Source organism: Rhinolophus hipposideros (assembly GCF_964194185.1).
Source record: "Rhinolophus hipposideros genome assembly, chromosome: 1".
NCBI classification, from domain to species: Eukaryota; Metazoa; Chordata; class Mammalia; order Chiroptera; family Rhinolophidae; genus Rhinolophus; species Rhinolophus hipposideros.
Genome location: NC_138047.1, coordinates 12,856,836 through 12,872,245, shown reverse-complemented (window position 1 = coordinate 12,872,245; position 15,410 = coordinate 12,856,836). Strand labels below are relative to the sequence as shown.

Here is a 15,410-nt window from a genome sequence, read left to right as displayed (position 1 = left end):
GTCTCTGCTGAGTTTGGTCTTTCTCATTTTATTTAATGTGTCAGGGCTAGATGTGGTCTATAGGGCTTTTGTTGCCATAGCAGCCTTGTACAGTGTACAATATATATTAATTCTTCCAGAATCCTAGGAAGTAAGCTATAAGACAAGAAGTATTAGGCCTGTTCTGTAGACAAGTACACGGACTAATACAGAAGTCAAAGAGTTCATTTGGCCAATGATAAATGAAACAGGGAAACCCAGACTTCCTGTTACTTTAGGAATATTTGGTTTACTGTGGATGTAAGAGAACAGAAGGAACCTCCCATTTTGAAGGCATACTATGTGTTTTATACTGTGTATTATATCATTTGACACATATAACCCTGTAAGGAAGATATTAGCTACACAGCTAGTAAGAGTCACAGCCAGTTTGGCCAACCCCATGTTTTTTTCCATCACAATAAGACACATTCAATTCCATCAAATTTGCATTTAATAAGATTCATATTAAGGTATACTCTACTGTAGCAAATGATCTGAGTGACTTGGTAGGAGAAAGGGGAGGCCATTGCCTGGAAAGGGTGAAGGTCACAGAAAGGAGCAAGGTTCTGAACACAAAGTACACGGTGACACCCCTTACTCTGTCAGGCATGATGAGAACAGAATGCAACACGCCCCATGTGGGTGTGGAGAGCAGATCCTACGTCCTGTGAATCTAATCTGAAGGGGAACTCGTTTACCACTCAGGGTCCCCACCCACCAGATCCAGCTCCATTCGTAGATTTTGAAGTTCCTGCCTGTAGATCTCAGCATGCTGCTGCCACCCCCCAGCCTTCAGCACCTCCTGACACTCCAGGTGAGAAGGGGAGGCTGACAGAGGCTCCTCCTGCCCACTCTGCATAGAGAAATAATTACCACAGCTGACTGCAGCGTGGTGGGGTAGGGGGGCCTCCTCTGTGCCAGACACCAGCCTAAGCGGTGTACACATGCTTATTCCATTATCTCACACAATAACCCTTATATCCATTTTACAAATGAGGAAACTGACTGGGAGAGAGGTTAAATTACTTAGCCAAGGTCACACGACTAGGAAATGGATACTGAAAATGATTTCCAGGTTTCTGGTTTAAATAATTGCATGGATAATAGTGCCACAGACTAAAAAGAAGCCTATAATTTGTACTCATTTATCTGTGTATTCTTTATTTACTACTTTCTGCTAATTTTCTGTTGGGTTGTTGGTGTTTTAGGATTGATTAGTAAATAACTTTTTGAATAGTAAAAAGGTTGTCTTGCCTTTCCTATATGTCTTTCATATATGAGAATTTTTGTGGAGTGGAGAAGTTTAATTTTCATTTCACCAGGCTTATTAATCTATTTTTCCCTCTGTGGTTTCTGGACTTCCTGTAATAATGAGGAAGACATTCCTAATTCAACGAGGAAAAAAATTATTCATATTTTCTTATGTAATTTTTATCTTTATTAATATTTTGATCTATGATTCATGTGTTCATCTAAGTACAACTTAGATGAACAACTAAGGTGTGTCAGGCATCATACCTTAGTGAACAAAATAGACAAAAATGCCAGCATTTATAGAATGATGTTTGATTCATTTAGCTATTCTTTTAATATACTCAATTTGCTATGATACTGTTAATTATTTTAGCATTGGATTAATAGTTGACTATATGAAATTTCCTTTGATGAAAGGAATGAGGTAGGAATCCATCTTTGTTATGTTTTTCTTCATAGGATTTAGCTATTTATCTCAACTAAGAATTTTTACTATTTGTTTTCCAGTATCACTCTATGAAAAACTAAATACTTGTAGATACTTGGGTTTATTTCTAGATTCCATTCTGAACATTGATTGGTTGTGTTTGTTCCTGAACCAGTGTTACAATTTTAAAATTACTATAGCTTTATAATAAATTTTGATTTTTGAAGGGACTCATTTCCCTTTGAATAAAAATAAAAATAAAAACAAGCCTATAGAGACAGAAAGAGGTCTGGGGAATATGAGTAGAAATAATGATCTGACCTACTTGTAGAAAAGTCCTGTAGTGAGGTGAAGGTATTTGTATGTGGATCTGAAGAGAATTGTATGCTGAAGAGAATTGTATGCTGGAGACAAAGATAGGGGAGATGTTGGCAGGTGGTGGTGGTGGTGGAAGTGACTTCCTTAGAAAATATGTCCAGTGAGAGGGGAAGCAGGCCCAGGACAGAACAGGCCAGGATTTAAAAGTTTGGCCAAGCAAGAAATTAGAAAAGAGATTAACCAAGTTGGAGCAGCAGAGAGGTAAGAAGACAAGGGGCAGGAAAGTTTCAAATTAACTCAAAAGGACAGAAGTAACTGACAAAGCCCAGTGTCACACCAAGGAGATGTCACGTCAGCCCAGCATCAGTTGGGTGAGCAACTGACCATTGGCCACCGTATAAAGAGCTATTTCAGTGAAGGTAGAGTTAGAAACAAATTTTAGTTACAATAAAAGAAGCTACGGATGAAGAAATTTTTAGAAATGAGTATAGATTCCATAAAGAAATTTGGTTGTGAAAGATGTTTTGTAAAACCAGTCATCGGCATTCAACGCTAAGAGATGGTAGGTAGACGGAAGCCTGTCCTCCATGCAGAAGTTTGGTGAGGTGCTCTGGTGCCCTCAGAGTGTAAGGAGAAGGAGCTAATCAATTAAGGAGGAATGTGTGCCTTCATTTGGCTGAGAAATTAGCAGAATGGTTCTTATTACAAACGGGAGGTAGGCAGGTCTCTAGCCCAGTGTCATTTTTGTTGGAGAAATGCCTATTAGTTGTTTTTGTACAAATGATATTGTTTGGTGGCTATGTGTGTGTGCATGTGTGTGTATACATGTATACCACATGCCTGTGCGTATGAGTCATGATAAAGTAACTTGACCAATTCTAAAAGAAAAACTTCCCATTTATTGTGATTCCCTCAGAATACCTGATCTTGAAGATGCTATGTTAATTCTGACATGATGTTGTTTTCGGAAATGTTACTGGATGTCCTTTTACTGAAGACCTTCCCAGTTGGTGAATATTCTTTGGAACAATTGCAGAAATGGCAAATCTTGCTTTTTTGAGGGTGATTTTGATTTGAGGGGGTTGAACTGCCAAAAGTCACTCAGAGCCGTGGTGATGATGGGAGTGACCATTTAGGCTCATAAAAAATACAGTGGTACCTTGGTTTTTGAACATAATCCACGAGCTCTTAAACATTCGAAAATAGCCGACAGCTAGGCCACCAGGATCTTGCACTCAGGGGAAGCTGTGTGACATATAAACTTCTGAGTCGTGTTCGAAAACCAAAGCATTTACTTCCGGTTTGTGGCATTCATAAACCAAAATGTTTGTCAACAGAGATGTTCAAAAATCGAGGTACTACTGTAGTAAAAAGCTCATTGTCTGCTTCGCTAGCATTCCTTTAGAAATCCTTAAAAATGCTTTCTGGTCTGCTCCCTGGACTTCCCCCACCGGACCATGAGAGGCCTGGGAGACTGATTCTATCCAGGTGAGGACTTGGTGTGCCATCCGTTGGTGTTGCTGAGGCCAAGCATTAAGAGGACTATTGTGAGGCTCTCCTGCTCTCCCTGGCATGCCACCTATAGCCCTGGCAGCAGCCTGTGTGGCTTGCCAGGCTGCGTGCCCTGGGAAAGGAAAGGTTCCCATGGTTGCTGAGTCAAGATGGAAAGACAGGCCACTGTGCTGTAACCACTCCACAGTATTCAAAGCAACGACAGGGTCTGTCATGTAAGGCCAGTCTGACGTATTGCATCCTTCCATTTTGTCCTGTACAAGAAAGACAGCCCCTTCAGGGGGTGGGGGTTGGGGGGGGGGGAGAGAGAGAGAGAGAGAGAGAGAGAGAAAAAGAGAGAGAGAGAGAGGAGAGGCTTCTACTCTGGGGGCCTGTTCTATACAATCACATTGTCCCAAAAAGGAAACAGTACTTTCTTTTGAGTCCTATACCATGCTCATCCTGTAAGAGAGCTCCTTGAGATCCTTTCTGAGTCATTTTTAAAGCAAACTTCTTCAAATCAGGCCCTTCCCAGATGGACTTAGAAAATATTTGAGGCTTATCTAAGTCGGACTCGAGACGCCAAACTTTATGGCAGCTAGAAAACTATTTAGGAAGAGTTTCTTTCTGCTGCCTTTTTGATTCCTCTCCTAACAAATTTTCACATCACATCTGATTTTCTCACTAAAGATGTGGGCAGAGGTCCTGCTTCTTTTGGTCTGGAAACCTGAAAGGATTCAGGAGCGTATTCAGTTCTTACTGGTTTCCCCTTGGTGATCGGCCGAATCTCTGCCCAGAATTAAGTACATTTCTTGGGATACATCTGCCTGCAAGAAATAGTCATGGAAGCATTCTGTGTTAGGTCCCAGAATTTTAAAATTGTTTTTCTGCTATAAAATTATAGATATTCACTATGCAGATTTAAAAATACAAAAAGCAGTATAAAAAGTGTAAAACTCATGGAATACCACCAGCTGGAGATACAGTTAATACTTTGTTCTAGTATATACATCTATTCTCTGTGCAAACCTGTACATTTAAAGATAGATAGACAGACAGACAGACAGACAGACAGAGGCAAAAAGCTAGCTGTGTTACATACTGCACTGATCTGCCTTCCAATGGCACTAAACTTCTCGAAGATTTTTACAGACCACACGTTATAATACTGCATGAAGTTTCCATAATTTATTTAAACTCAATTCCTTGTTTTTGCCATTTAGATGACGACATAATTTTTTTCTTTTTTTAATTCACAATGAAGGAAGTGGGCATTTTTAGTTACCAGTCATCTGTATTGGGATGGGACTTAGCTTAGACTCTCCTTTCTGGCATTCTTAGGTTCTTTGCTGATCTCTTCTCATAGGAGCTCCCCATGTGTCTGGCGGGAAGACAATGAGCACCCTGGAGTCCTCAGGGCCGACGAGCCAGCCCCTGACTGCCGGCCCCTCGGCCATCCACATGAGCCTGATGGATATGAGGCGCAGTGTGGCTGAACTCCGGCTCCAGCTCCAGCAGATGCGACAGCTCCAGGTACAGACTGTGTTCCTTGGGGGCGATGTTTTCTGTCTTAGTTGCCCAAAGTCAGCTTTCTCCTTGTCCTACATCCCTAGTCCCACAGCACCTTCCAGGGTTCTTTCCACCATCTTTTCTGTGAATTGAACACCTGAATAGAACCAGAGAGGCATGGTTTTCGCTCTCACACATATAGTCTTGGTCTAGAGCTTTCCACTGCGACTGTGGCCCATGTATAACCACTTTTTTAAAGCTATGCACACTTTCACACATGAAAAACAGCACTAAACATCTATTTTTCGGAGGACGGCTAAAAGCAGAGAAGCCCCATGGAACATTCTAACAGCCAGTTAAGACTTCCTGCCTAGTGTTTCAGCGCCTTGCTTTTCCCCAATAGGCAGGCACAACGGTACGACAGTCAGCTAAGCTTTTCTTTGCAAGGAACTATGATATATTTAGAAATACGAGTTTAAACTAGATTAATTCATAAGGAAAAGAAGCCACCACGGGTGATTTGTTGAGAAAAAACAGCTGAAATTTATCTGGACGGTGTGTTCCATAATGTTTTCCGTACCCTTTTCCATTGCTAAGGAATGTATGAACTATATGGGACTCAAAGGAGAGGGAAAATGACGCTTCGTTTCACAAATCCTGTTGAGCAAATCCCACACATCTGACGTACTGAGGTTGCCGGGGCGATGCCTCTCTCCGTGATATATGTCTGTTTCGTGTGTCAACTTCACACTCCTGCCTTAGATGGGAGGTTGATCATGGAGGATATAGAGCTGGCTTAGACTAAACGCAGGCAGCCTCCCTGACTTTGAGAAGCTCATAGTTTAAACATCGGTCAAAGGCAAACCAGCTCAGGAGCCTGGAGCAGCCGCCCAGGTGTGGCATGCTCAGTAGCCCGTGGGGTCCGATAAGGAGAGGGCTTCAAACCACAGCTTCTCTCTCTCCAGCTCGCAGACACATGAGCCCCACATTTTTCACCACCTAATTAAGCTAAGACGATGATTTCCCCTCGCCCTCTTCCTACCAGAGAATAAACAGAAAAGCAGCTGGCCTGAGACCTGCCCAGAAGCCCCGTCATAGCCTGTGAGGGCTGATGGGCCAGACCACACGGCTGGCTCAGTGCTCAGGTCTCCAAGGCTACTCTGTTTCTCAGGCAACGTCCCAGACACCGTGGGCCTCCCATGCAAATTCATTTAAATCCTCCTCTGAAACATGTCCTCTGTGAATGAAATTCCCCATCCTCTGCCTTCTCTTCTCCTTGCTTTGCAATTTTAAAGACATTTTGCAATGAAATGAAGTATATGGATTGGGCTGAGGGTCTGTGCTAGGGGGACAAAGTCCAACGCCAGCTGTGTCCGGGCGGTAACTTAACAAGTGAAGTGGAGGAGGGACAGTGGCAAGGTGGCCCCTCCACACGACAGTCACCACTCCGTTCCAGCCAGCTCTTAACCTAATGGAATCAGAGTCAGCGTTCCTTGATGTTTCAACATTTCAAGAGAATCGGGAAATACAGGTTTTATATGAAATATCTGTATTCTAAAAATGTCGGAAAATAATTAAAAACCAATTATTTAGTAATCTGCAAGGCAAATGACACATGTGCAGGCCAGAGAGGGTCTGTCTTCTCCCGGGTTCTTCACGGTTTCTGGAGGGCAAGCCCCTTCTCACACTGCAGCTGCCTTGTAGTACCTCCTGCTGGCCATGGGGAAAGTGTCTCTCCTCACAAGAAAAGAAATCCCTGAATGTATCATTTTATGGGTAGTACTTACTATTTTCAAAAGGGAGCATTTGTTGGTTTGGTGGCAGGGGTGGAACTGTGGCAAACCTGACTCCAACGTTGTGACAGGCGGGGCCGTGGTATCGCCCTGTTGGTGCCTGGCATTGTTTGGTCCGCTGACTGGCTGGGAGGGGTCTCCCACAACCTGCCACTCCTTCCAACCCTTGAACTGTGCTGTCTCCATCGCAGAAACATAGCTTCTCAAACAAAGAAGCTCTCCAGTCAAGGTCTAGGAGTGCTCTCTTAACCACACAGGTTTCTTTATTGCCCAGAACTGCTCAGCGTTTCTGGCTGTGGGGCGTAAAGAACAGAGAGCAGATGTGCTCTTGAGCTCAGAAGTGTGTGCAGTTCTAAAGAGCAGACACATGGGGAAAGATAAGTACTTTGTTTGCTAACCTGTCTGCTGTTGCTTCTACTTCAGTCTTTGTATTCTATGTCTCTGTCAGCTTTCCTCCCCATCAAGCCTCTGTCTTTTCAGTCAGGGGAGTCTATTTAAGACAAAAACAGTTTAGACTAATTAAGCCATCTCAGCACCAGTTGTCCTCCAGCATATGTATTGTATATACTCCAAAAGTGAAGTGCAACCCCAAAGTGATTATAAGTCCAATTATGGCACTATCATTAGAGATATATGAAACTCTGTAGCGTAGTCTCAAAAGGGCAAAAATTGAATTAGAAATTCAAATGTTCTTTGAACTGTGTTATATAAAATAGTGAAACTGAATGAAATCCTTTGTGCTTGGCAGCCAGCTCCAGTAATTAGATAATTAAATCAGTGGAAAATCCTAGACTGGAGAGCATATCCTATTTAAGCATTTTATTTTCAGAAATGATGGATTATTCTCAGGGAAAAAAATTTGATACGGACACAGTGGGTGTGTAGATTTCAACAGGACAAAAAGAATGTCAAGGGAGGCAAATGGAACCTAAGCAGAAGGTCAAGAAAACCGTTAAAACTCTGCTCATGTCATGCCCTGCTTTCCCCTTTCACATTATCAATCTAACAGTATGGTCCTTAATCCTGGCTACCCAGTAGAATCACCTGAGGCCTTTAACAAAAATATCGATACCCGAATACCACTGCCAGAGTCTGACTTCATTGGTGTGGACCAGAGGCCAGGCACTGGTGATTCTAGAATACTCCCGAGTGAGATTCTAGAATGTTCCAGGCACTGGTGATCGTAGAGTATTCCAGGGTAATAACCGCTCTCAGGTATTATGAATGCTCAGTTCATTGAGATACCTCTTTGAAATGCTGAGTTCTCAGTCACTGGGTGAAGCAAAAACAAATGGAGTATCCACCACCCTGTAAATGTGAAAGACACACCCCTTGACTTTAAAGCCCTGGCTTTAAACAATGCCCCTCATTCCCAGTGATAATCATATGTGTTCTCTACTTAGTTACAAATGGATACAAGAGATATGTGGAACTTGATTTTGTTATGTTCCCTTTCCCAGGTAACAGTTGGGTCTGCCATTAGCTGGCAGCAATGGTAAAGAGAACAGGTGAAGGTCTTGTACCTAACAAATGTTCCCTTCAAAAGATGATTATCTTTATTTATTACCTTTTCTGGTATGATTTAGAAAAAAAAATGGTGAGCTACATCTTTTTTCCCAAAATGCCACAGTGCGTGGATTTTAAGGTAATCCCATATCCACAGAAGTGACGTCAGTTCTGCCGCTCACTGTAAGCTGAGGGGAGAGACGAGCTTCTGGAAGAGACAGTACAAGTTCTGTGGGGGCCAGGTGAAACTTGGCTAAAGAGAGAAGGATGCAGCCTTCTCTAATTCCCACAATTTTTTTTTCTCGGTCCCTATCTCCTTATTCTGCTTCCTGATAAATAAAAAATGGGGTTATTTTGAACTCAGTGTTCCATTTTTAAGACTACTGAGAATTTACTATGTCTTCCTATGAGAGGAGGAAGGTAAAACATCAACATAAAAAAGAAGCATAGCAGTACACAGAGTCGTTGTATTTGAAATGATATAGTTCCGTATAGTTATCTTAAGGTGTCTTTTTATAAGATAGTGCCTCACAGAAACTTGCCAGAGTCTCATTTATCTTCTGACATCCACAGTAATGGTGTGGGACTGTGTATCTCTGAGAAAAGCACACGAGGTTGGCCCTTGCTGAGCAGACCTATTTTCTCCCACCAGTCATGCATGATAAATGGAACTAGTATGAGAGTTGACAATTAGGCTGCCATACAATATGCCAGTTCCTAGTCAAACCTTCACACGGAGGCCAGCTAAGATGGGGAGACTTTTTCCAGATAACATGTGGTTGTGACCAGGTGCCCTTTCGTTTGTTCCCTACAGCCTGGGGAACTTATCTAGGTGGTCAGGAGTCGTTCTGGGGTCTGGCTATCATCACGAAACTTCCGAATGTGTGGTATAACCACTGTTCAGTGTCACTGCGAGGCAGGAAAAACAGCTCAGCTATACTATTGATTAGTTCAACTATACTGTTGGAAAGACTGATAGTCTTAGATTTCACCTACGAAATCAAGATTGAGGATGTGAGGCATATGTCTATTTTGAGGTGGATGAAATTAGGTTTAAACAGTTTCCTAGTTTCTAGATGAAATTAATATGGATAACTTATTTGGTACAATTAAATTTTTAATAGCCAAGAACATTAATTCTGTTGAATTATTTTTATAAAAATATCAAGGTATGGCATTTACAATAAACTTACGTTTCCAGCAATGAGGGGGTTACTGCAACTATACTTGCCTTCAAACTGTTCACAACTAGAAAACTGAAAAACAAATAAATGTATGAAACAACTATTTCTAAATATTGGACAGACAACACAGGATTGTGATCCTTAGGAGAATGGAAACAAAGGATCTGTACCTACAGTTGACTCAGCTTTCTGCCTGGGAACCCTTTTCAGATTATGACGTTGAAAGGCATACCCAGAGCACAGCAACAACCATCTTAGTTGAGGAGATAAGATCAAAAGTTTAGAGAGCTGAAGCAACTAGAATTCGTGGACTGGAGTGCCAAATAAAAGAAAGCTCTGTGAAAAAAGAACTATATAAATCCATGGGTCTGTTATTCAATAAGCCAAGTGTGTAGCATGAAAGACCACTAAGCCAGGCCAAAAAAAAAAAAAGGGGAGGCTGTAAGATAAAAAATTCCCAGAGCTCACACAGGGCTTGGGAGATGTTCATATTTTGACAAGCTAAAGAGCCCTTATTGGCCACGTGAGACATTAGTAGTGATCAGAGAAGAGCCATGCTTCAGTCTTAGGACTAAACTAGCCCCTGAATAAAAAATACCCTAGGTTTACCATAATAAAGAATGAAATCAAACCTCTGAAAAACAAAAATGATCCACAACTAACGGAACCAACTGCCAGAGAAAGCCCAACATTTATAAAGGAAAACAACAAAATCCAGAACTGTATGTCCAGCATCCAATCACAAATTACTAGATATGTGATGATGCTGAGAAATGTGACCCATAACCTCAAAGACAAAGTCCATCGTGGAAATCAACCAGAAACGACAGGGATAATGAGATCAGCAGGACTTTAAAATGGCTGTTATAATTATTCCCAAAGATTTAGAGGAAGACATGGACACAATAAGAGAAGAAATGGAAGATATGAAAAATGTCTAAGTGGAACTTTGAAGAACTGAATATACAATTTCTGACTAGACTTAATGGATCAATCACTGCCAAAACAAAATATCAGTCAATGTGAAAATAAAAATAGAAACTGTCCAAACTGAAGTATATAGAGAAAACAGACTGAAGAAAATGAACCAAAACTTAGTGGTTTGTGAAACAATGTTAAGTAGTCAAGGGGAAAGAGAAAAACATTAGAAGAAATGATGGCTGAAATTTTTCCAAATCTAAAGAAAGCTGTAAATCCACAGACCAAAAAAAGCTCAATAAACCCCAAGAATGATAAGCATTAATGAAACCGCACGAATGAAACCTCACCAAAGTACAACTTGCTAAAAACCAGGAGTAAATAGAAAAATCTTAAATTCAGCCAGAAAGAGGAAAAAAGATACACTATGTACAGGGAAACAATGATAAGAACCAACACTGACTTCTCAGCAGAGACAAAAGTTAAGTCAGAAGAGAATGGATGACATCTTTAAAGTATTGAAAGGAGAACTCTTTCAGAAAATAGAAGACACTTCCCAACTCATTTCATGAAGCTAGGAGCAAAATCAGTCAGATATTACAAGGGGGAAAAAAAACACAGATCAATATCTCTCAAGAAAATATGTGTAACAAAATCCTTAACAAAATGGAAGCAGTTGAATCCAGCAATATATAAAAAAGATAATACGTTATATTTGGTTTTATCCCAGGAATGCAAGATTGTTTTATTATGAAAAAAAGATTGTTTTATTATGAAAAACAAAATAAGTCAATGTTTTTGACCTTATTAGCAGAATAAAGGTGAAAAATCATATCATTTCAATAAGTGAAGAAAAACATTTGACAAAATTCAACACCGATGATAAAAATACTCAGCAGTTGAGGAGAAGGAAATTTCTTTAACCTGATGAGGAATGTCTGAAAAACCTATGGAACCTATAATTAATGGTAAAACACTAAGCACTTTCCCTATAATCAAGAACAAGGCCAAGGAACTCTGTTTTCACTTCTATTGAACAGTGTACTGAAGATCCTAGTATGTGCAATAAGCCTAGGGAAAAAAAAAAGGAAAAGGCATGCATTTTGGAAAGTAAAAACTGTAATTAGCTTTACTCAGAAATGCCATGATTGTATGCATGTAAAATCAAAAAGAATATTTTCAAAATGCTGTCAAAAATAAGCAAATTTTAGCAAAATCACGAGAATCAAATCAATAAGTAAAAATGTAAAAATTTTCGTATATACAATGTGCTAAATCACACAATGGATGTATCCGTAACAATGGAATACCGCTCAGCATTAAAATGAATGAACTACGAAAACACTCAACAACATGGCTGGATCTCAAAAACAATATACTTAAGGAAATAAGCTAGACACAAAAGATTATATATTGTATAATTCCTTTTATATGACATTCTAGAACAGGAAGAACTTAATCTATAGGGACAGAAAGCAGATTGGTGGTTTCCTTGCTCTGGGGGTTGGGGAGTTGATTGGAATCATGGAGGAATTTTCTAGAGTGATTAAAAGTGTTGTCTATCTTTTTAACACTTTGGCGGTTACTTTGGTGTATACGTTTGTCAAAACTCATTGACCTTTACCCTTAAAATCGGTATACAGGTGGTTCAAATTACAATTTTTCAGTTTTGCATGGTGTGAAAGCAGTTCACATTCAGTAGAAACCGTACTTCTAATGTTGAGTTTTGGTCTTTTCTGTGTTAGCCATATTCGGTAGAACACTCTCTTGTGAGGCTGGGCAGCTCCCTGCCAACCGCACCATCACGAGTGTAAACAACCGGTACTCTACAGTAGAAAACCATGTTAGATGATTTTGCCCAACCGCAGGCTAATGACTGTAAGTATTCAGAGCACACTTATGGTAGGCTGGGCTAAGCTATGCTGTTCGGTAGCTTAGGTGTATTAAATGCATTTTCAGCTTATGGTATTTTCAACTTATGCTGGGTGTATGGGAACAAAACTCTATCCGTAAGTCAAGGAGCATCTGTATTTTACTGTTTGTAAATACCTTCATAGAGTTTTTCAAGTTAATTGAAAATGTAGGTATCACTGCTAAGCAAAAATAAACGTAATGATTTGAAGTGCTGATGACTAATTTATGTAAAGCACTTAGAGAGCTGGTGTTGATCCTGCATCCTGCATTCAGCACCTTTTGGCACACTGCTGGGGTGAAGTCCTGGAGACAATGGCAGGAACGCCAGGAGGTGCGTGGGGGTGGGGGCCAGAACAGGACTAGAGGAAAGTGGAAAGAGAACCTGTGCCCATGTTTATTCCTTCATGATTAGCTCATGGTAGTCCCGTGCCAACCAATGTGCTACAGAAAATCCCCTGGAGTCCCTCTAGCTGCCTCCGGTAAGCCCCTCTTTCTGGGAAGGAGGATCACACAGCTTGGAACTCTGGGCAAGTCTCTCCCCTACCATCCTCTTTGAGTAGAATAATTTGAATGGGATCTGACCATGTTACCAGTTAAATAATTTGAATATTACATACAATTGTGTTCTTCTGACATGTCTGTAGGCTTCTCAGAAACATTATTCTGAGAGTCATTCACATAGCAAATATGTGTTAGGGACCTACTGTGTGCCAGAAACTGTGCTTGTGCCTGGAAATAAAACAGACATGTTCCCTGACCCTCTCTCTGGCACCCTACCCAGCAGATGGTGGTGGGAAAATTACTGGGTTGAATTTAAAAGACCGAGTTCTCACCCTGATCCTGCCCAGCAGTTGGCCAGTGGCTGTGAACAAGTCACCTAACCTCGCAGGACTTCACTTTTCCCATCTTTCAAATTTCAACTTTAAGAATTTTAAATAGTCCAGCAATAATTTCCAGCTTGATAGACATTGCTACTGTCCACTGCTGACTGGGCTGTAACTTTATTGGAGCTTGTCTGTGAGGTGTACGCAAGAGGACAAGGTGCAGAGGACTGTGCCACACAGCTCATGTCATGGTGACAGCATCTATCCATTCAAGCGCCCTTTTCTTAGATCACGGTGTGCATCAGAATCATCTGAGTAGTTTAAAAAATTCTCAGTGCCGAGGCTGGACCCCAGACCATTTAAATAAAAATCTCTCAGGGGCAGACCCAGGCATCAGTCACTTTTAGACACATTAATCATCTACTTATTTGTCCTTATATACCTGTTACCATTTATCACTCTGCCCCCCAAAGGAAATAGCTCTGTGGGACTTGACATATGGCATTGAATTTGAGTATACCATTTTGATAGCAAGTAGTGTTACTATGCGTATTTAACAACCACTGCAGTCAGAGCGAGGCAGGACATTAGAGCTGAACCCAAAGCATATCTGAGCTCACGAGTTACCCCATATGTCTATCATTTAGAAAGAGTTTTAGATTCTCCATTGTCTGTTATTACCAACATTGCTGCTTAACTCAATTCATGCATTCAACCAATATTTATTAAATGCCTGCTAGTGTGTCCTGGAGACTGTATGGAGAGCAGAAATTAACCAGGTAGAGGGAATAGCATGTGCAAAGTCCCTGTGGCAAAAGGAGTTTGGCCAGTCAGAACAGAAAGAACGTTCACATGGCTGGAGCAGAGAGAGTGCCAGCTACATGCAGTGGGAGCGCACTGGCGATGTGGGAAAGGCCCATCCCACCCCACGCAGAGTGGGCAGAGCTGTGCTGCAGAGAGCATGAAAGGAAGGCACCCTCTGGGCATTGTCTCCAAACCTAGTGACTTTCAGCAATATACTGACTATCTGGTTTCAAGACCACAATAAAAAGACATTAGCAAAAGCCGTATGAGAGCATGATCATGAGTCATATAGAGGAGGTAACCCAAGAATAGCACATTTTTATTTGGTTTCCTCCCAGACAGAACTACCGGCCCTGCCCTGGGGTTATGCTCCCAGATAACAGTAGCCGGTATGTACTGAGAGCTAGGGTTGTGCCAGGCACTATTGTAAGCACTTTATTGCCTCATTGACTCTCCATTACCAGCCTCTGAGATATGAACTATTACTACTACTTTATAGTGGATAGACACAGAGAGATGATTAATAGCTTGGCTACCTCACACTGCTGCTAAGTGGTGCAACTAGAAATGGAACCCAGGCAGGCTCTTTCTGGATGGCCAGCTGATCACGGTGCTGTGCTGATATGGGAACAGGAAGGTGACTCTGCTTGTAGCTCCTGTTGAAATGCCTTATCTTTATTCGGAGAAAATGGAAGCCATGATGAGGTTTCAAGCCGGTGGTAACATGGCCATAGGTCATTATCAGCCTGCACAGATAATGGACCATTGACAAAGACATCACTACTCTTATGAGGTGGTACACAGTGGTTGTAGGATAGTTTGCAAAAGCAGAAAACAAAAGGGAACAATAACAGCTAGTTGAAATTTCAGGGGGACTTTAGGTGTAATGTAAGAGGCATAATATAATTACTGTTTCTGAGGCTGATTGAATGAATTCACTTGATGTATGTGCTGTTGAAAATTGTTCTGCCCTTGGGAAACACTTAATGCCTTCTTGGAAGCAGGACTCAAGTGTTTGACTAGATTCTTGTGAAACCTGAATGCAAACTCACACATCCTATGCTCTCTGGGATGGGAAACAAGAGTGCTCTGGAAAGGGTATGGAATTTGTGATCTTATGTATGCAAACAGCCTATGGATAATCCAGGGAAATGAGTAAACTGCCGAGAGCCTTGGGTTTACCTGGAATCATTATCGTTACCACCGTCAACATCAAGTTCGGTGTTTTAATGGTCTGTGATTGCATGGTATTTGGTGCATGGGCCCATGGGCCCATATAAACAAGAGGGACACAGATTCTCTTTTAACTGATATGCCGAAATAGTCCACAGTCAAATCAACACTTGTTGAGTACCTATTCTGTACCAAGAAGTATCTCATTTAATCCTCAGAATAGCCTTGCCAAGGAAGGGAATCCCCATCTTCAGAGATAAGGAAATGGAGACCA

The 15,410-nt window shown here is 41.3% G+C and overlaps 1 protein-coding gene across 12 annotated transcripts in view; it reads left to right on the top strand.

The window, feature by feature from the left end:
- Positions 1-15,410, top strand: part of KIAA1217 — a 435,058-nt gene that overhangs the window by 388,010 nt on the left and 31,638 nt on the right. For all 12 annotated transcript variants that reach the window (XM_081048618.1, XM_081048609.1, XM_081048620.1 and 9 more), the window contains one exon: positions 4,878-5,044. In XM_081048618.1, the coding sequence (XP_080904744.1) occupies positions 4,878-5,044 (167 nt within the window). The remainder of the gene's footprint in view (positions 1-4,877; positions 5,045-15,410) is intronic.